The sequence below is a fragment of the Beta vulgaris genome, chromosome 3 (genome assembly GCF_026745355.1).
Source record: "Beta vulgaris subsp. vulgaris cultivar EL10 chromosome 3, EL10.2, whole genome shotgun sequence".
Classification (NCBI taxonomy): domain Eukaryota; kingdom Viridiplantae; phylum Streptophyta; class Magnoliopsida; order Caryophyllales; family Amaranthaceae; genus Beta; species Beta vulgaris.
The window spans coordinates 5474952-5479367 of NC_079204.1; the positions used below are offsets into that span (position 1 = coordinate 5474952).

At 36.5% G+C, this 4416-nt stretch overlaps 2 protein-coding genes across 2 annotated transcripts; both read left to right on the forward strand.

Annotated features, from left to right (window-relative positions):
* Window positions 1–289: 289 nt before the first annotated feature.
* Window positions 290–1696, forward strand: LOC104888322 (hevamine-A). Its single transcript, XM_010673257.3, has 2 exons — window positions 290–751; window positions 1047–1696. The coding sequence occupies exons 1-2, from the start codon at window positions 401–403 to the stop codon at window positions 1632–1634; spliced, it is 939 nt and encodes a 312-aa protein (XP_010671559.2). The 5' UTR covers window positions 290–400; the 3' UTR covers window positions 1635–1696.
* Window positions 1697–2926: 1230 nt separating this feature from the next.
* LOC104888323 (acidic endochitinase) lies at window positions 2927–4017 on the forward strand. The gene has a single exon (XM_010673258.4). The coding sequence runs from the start codon at window positions 3014–3016 to the stop codon at window positions 3917–3919; it is 906 nt and encodes a 301-aa protein (XP_010671560.2). The 5' UTR covers window positions 2927–3013; the 3' UTR covers window positions 3920–4017.
* The last annotated feature ends 399 nt before the right edge of the window (window positions 4018–4416 follow it).

Consider the following 4416-nt stretch of genomic DNA (forward strand, 5'->3'; position numbering starts at 1 on the left):
AGGATGAGTTTACTGTTTACGCTCGATTAACAAGTCATAATACAATTGTAGGAGTAATTAACCAATTATTACTGTTGGTTACTAGGTACCATATGACCATCTATCACTAATAATTCTTATATTTCCACTAAGAAAAAGAAAGAAAAAACTGATTGGTCCACGTCCACCTCTTTAATTATAACCGAATAAGTTTCACCAGTTAAGAATCAAAATTAATATTGAATAATGTAGGACATTTCTTATTAATTTGTCATCCATAATTCTAGGAAAGAAAGCTGGACTAATTAAGTACATGACCTCTTTGTGGCTTGTGCATATAAATAGCTTACAACATTGTACATAATGAGCATCAAAAACCAAACATACATCCTTAGAAGATACAATACAGTACAAACTAAAGATGTATGTCCTTAAAGTCGCATTAATCCTCTTGGTATCCCAATTCATTAATCTCTGCCATGGTGCTGGGATTGCTACTTATTGGGGACAGCATGGTGATGAAGGCACCTTAGCTGCCGCCTGCGCCACCGGCAACTACCAGTTTATTAACATTGCTTTCCTAAATGTATTTGGCAGTGGCCGTACTCCTCAGCTGAATTTAGCTGGCCATTGCAACCCAAGCATTCCCGGAAGTTGTAGTAGCATAGGGAATGATATTGCAACCTGCCAAAGTCAGGGCATTCGAGTGCTTCTCTCTTTGGGTGGTGGCCTTGGTACCTATTCCATCTCTTCCCCTGCTGATGCACAACAGGTCAATTCTCTTCTTTTTCTACTGATATATGCATTTCTATTTTTGTGCTTCTAATCTACATATTGCAAAAAATGTCTTGCAACATTGTCACTTTTGCATTAGATGTTACTTCTATACTAACCATGAATGCGACATGATCAAGATCTTGTTATATTCATCTCAATGTGAATTTTTATTGATACGTAACTAACATTATTACATCAACAAGACCAAATGGTCTGTGTTCAGGTCCATATAGAATCTGTCTGTTGTAAAACTAATCAAATTACTGTTGTGTATATTTTATATTCAACAGGTAGCAGACTACCTTTGGGACAACTTCCTCGGTGGATCCTCAGACGCACGGCCATTTGGGAACGCAGTGGTGGATGGCATAGACTTCGACATTGAGCTCGGATCAGGACAGAACTGGGATGCCTTAGCAAGGGCACTCAACAGACGCAGCACAAATCTAAGAAAGGTCTACTTATCAGCAGCACCACAATGTCCTTTCCCTGATGCACTTCTTAGTAACGCTATAAACACCGGTCTTTTCGACTATGTTTGGGTGCAATTCTACAACAATCCGGGTTGTCATTATGCCAATGGCAATGCCAACAACCTTATAAGCTCTTGGAACACATGGAGTGGAGTCGATGCAGCCCAAATCTTCCTCGGAATACCTGCTGCACCAGCTGCAGCTGGCAGTGGGTACATTCCACCTGATGTACTTATATCTGATGTTTTGCCAAGTATTAGAGATTCCCCTAAGTTTGGAGGGGTGATGCTTTGGTCAAGGTTCTATGATGACGGATATAGTTCCGCCATCCAGGGTAGTCTGGATGGCGGATCTAGTACTGGACTTGATGTATCAATTGGCATACCAATCATTGGTATCCCTTAAGCACCAACAACTTACTCTTCATGTAATTGATTTTTTCTTTCTCTCCCTTTGGTTGTTTTGTCATGTATCTAAACTAAAGACATGAATTTAGCATGGCTTAGTTTGATTACTTGTAATAAGAAGCCTTAGATGCTTCCTTGAGTTGATAATTGAACGAGTTATTTTTATTACGAATATTGAGTTATATGGCTTAATGTCTTTTATATATCTTAAATGACGTATGAAAAGATTATTAGACAAGAAGGTAAGAGCAGATGAAGAAGTGAGAACAGTTGTGAGTTTAAGTGAAAAGTGTTAGGCTGGAGTGGGTGGAACTAGACAGAAGTGAGTTGAACAGAACTAAACTGAAACTGCCGAGGGCTAAGAGTGATCAAGTGTTTTTACTCTAATAATGAATAGAGTGAGTAATATAATCATAATGAATCATGTAAAATTAATTTTTTTTTGTGCAACGTATCTACTAACAGTAAGTCTTGGTTGAATTGTGTTCACAATGATTTTTTGTGCACCAGACTTGTTCAAATTATTTCTATCTCTTTTTTTTATCATCGGTATCATTTTTTTAGATATTTATCGAACTTTATTCTGACAAGCACAAATTATAAAAATTAGTAGGCCAATATGACTCAGCCCCGATCTACCAGGTACATGGGCCTGTTCCATGGTTAGGCTATGGTTTGGACTTCGTTATGCTTTAGCCGTCATAGGCCCAAATAAACTTTTTTGACAAAGCCCAAAGCTCAAAGCTCAAAGCCCAGTAATTACAGTTACAATTGTCATCTTCACACAAAAAAGAAAAAATAAAAAGAATATAATGGACTAATCACGCACTGAATGAATGAGCACTTGGAGATATAAAATGATATAAGCATATCTAGAAGGCCAAACTAAAACAAAACCAATTTGAGTTCCTTAAGCTACTATTTGACATTTTTACTTTTGGATGAGGAAAGTCAGCCATCAAATTTTGTAGAGTCTAACAAAAGTTTAGGCTATATTCTTATTTATTATTTACTACTATTTAAGTACTCTTTTAAATAAATAAATGAGGAAGAAAAAATTACCCGAGGTAAACCTACATGACATAATAAATAAACATTAAATCATCTACATCGATAACTATCGTCTAATATCACAACTCACAAATCACCTGAACTTATAAAATATGTAAAATTTTATTAGAAGTTTGGGAAAAATCAAAGTCAATACATGCAAAAGAATTGTATAACCACTTGATTACCATTTATCGTGAATCATGATGGTGTCTATAAATATAAGAGTCTCATCTATACCTAAAGTAAGCAAGACCATACAAACCATAGAAAGTGAAATAGTGGGCACTATCAAAACAACTTATCCAAATTGTACCTTGACCAAATATGTCTAACAAACTTCACCTCATTTTTCTTTTGATCATCTCCTTTACCTTCATCTTGTTATTCACAAAATCTTATGCTGGAAGCATATCTATCTATTGGGGCCAAAATGGCTTCGAAGGAACCCTTAATCAAACATGTGCAACTGGTAGGTACAAATTTGTTAACGTTGCGTTCCTTAACGATTTTGGTTATGGTCAAGTTCCATCACTTAACTTAGCAGGCCACTGCAACCCATCCGCCGGCGCGTGCACGAACGTAGGGCCGCAGGTCGAGTATTGCCAGTCCTTGGGGATAAAGGTCATGCTATCTCTTGGAGGTGCTATAGGAAACTATGGTCTGTCTTCTAAGAAAGATGCAATGAGTTTTTCACGTTACCTATGGGACAACTTTTTGGGTGGTACGTCGAGTTTTAGGCCTCTAGGTAACGTTGTGTTTGATGGGATCGACTTTGCTATTGATCAGTCTAAATCAACACGTTACTGGGATGACCTAGCAAAATATCTTGTACGTTATAATATAGTTGGAAGAAAAAAGGTGTACCTAACTGCAGCTCCTCATTGTCAATTTCCTAACAAGAAGTTTGATAAAGCTCTTAGGACAGGGCTGTTTGACTATGTTTGGGTCCAATTTTATGAAAGTCCGTCATGTCAATATAATGATGGTGATACTTCAAAACTTCTAAATTCATGGAAGATATGGTCTTCAACTCGATATATAAGGAGCCTTTTTATGGGGCTTCCAGCCGCGCCATGGGAAGCCGGAAATGGGTATATTCCGGCGGATATATTGATATCCCAGGTGCTTCCTATCATAAGGATGTCGCCGAAATATGAAGGAGTGATGTTGTGGTCAAAATATTGGGATGATACTACTGGATATAGTCCAGCTATTGTAAGCAGCGTATGAATTAAGTGTAATCTTCTTCTCAATTTGTCAAACAAATAATATACTACATGTATAATGATATATATATTGTGTATGATATATACTATATGTTTTATAAATTGTAATGTTTGACATGCTATTGCTATACGCTACAGCTACAGCTACTACTTGATTGTTCAAAGTTCAAACATACAACAAATGAAACGAAAGTCAACGTGGACCAGGTTAAGTGAAAACAACTTTGAAAATTCATTTAGGAATCAATTATTCTATGGATAGAGTCATAGAGATCATATTCATACAGGATATTAGCTACTATGAAATATGAATGATTCTAGCAAGTTCTAAATAGTGCAAAATCTTGTAGAAGAGGCCAAAGAAACTTACTTACACCCTATTTTTTTAGCTCTATTTCAGTTTAGTTCAACTCAATTCTACTCAAAAGAACATAGTCTTAATTCGAAAAGTAAATATAATCAATAAGGAGTTGAAAGGATTTTGGATGTGATCTTCTCGTC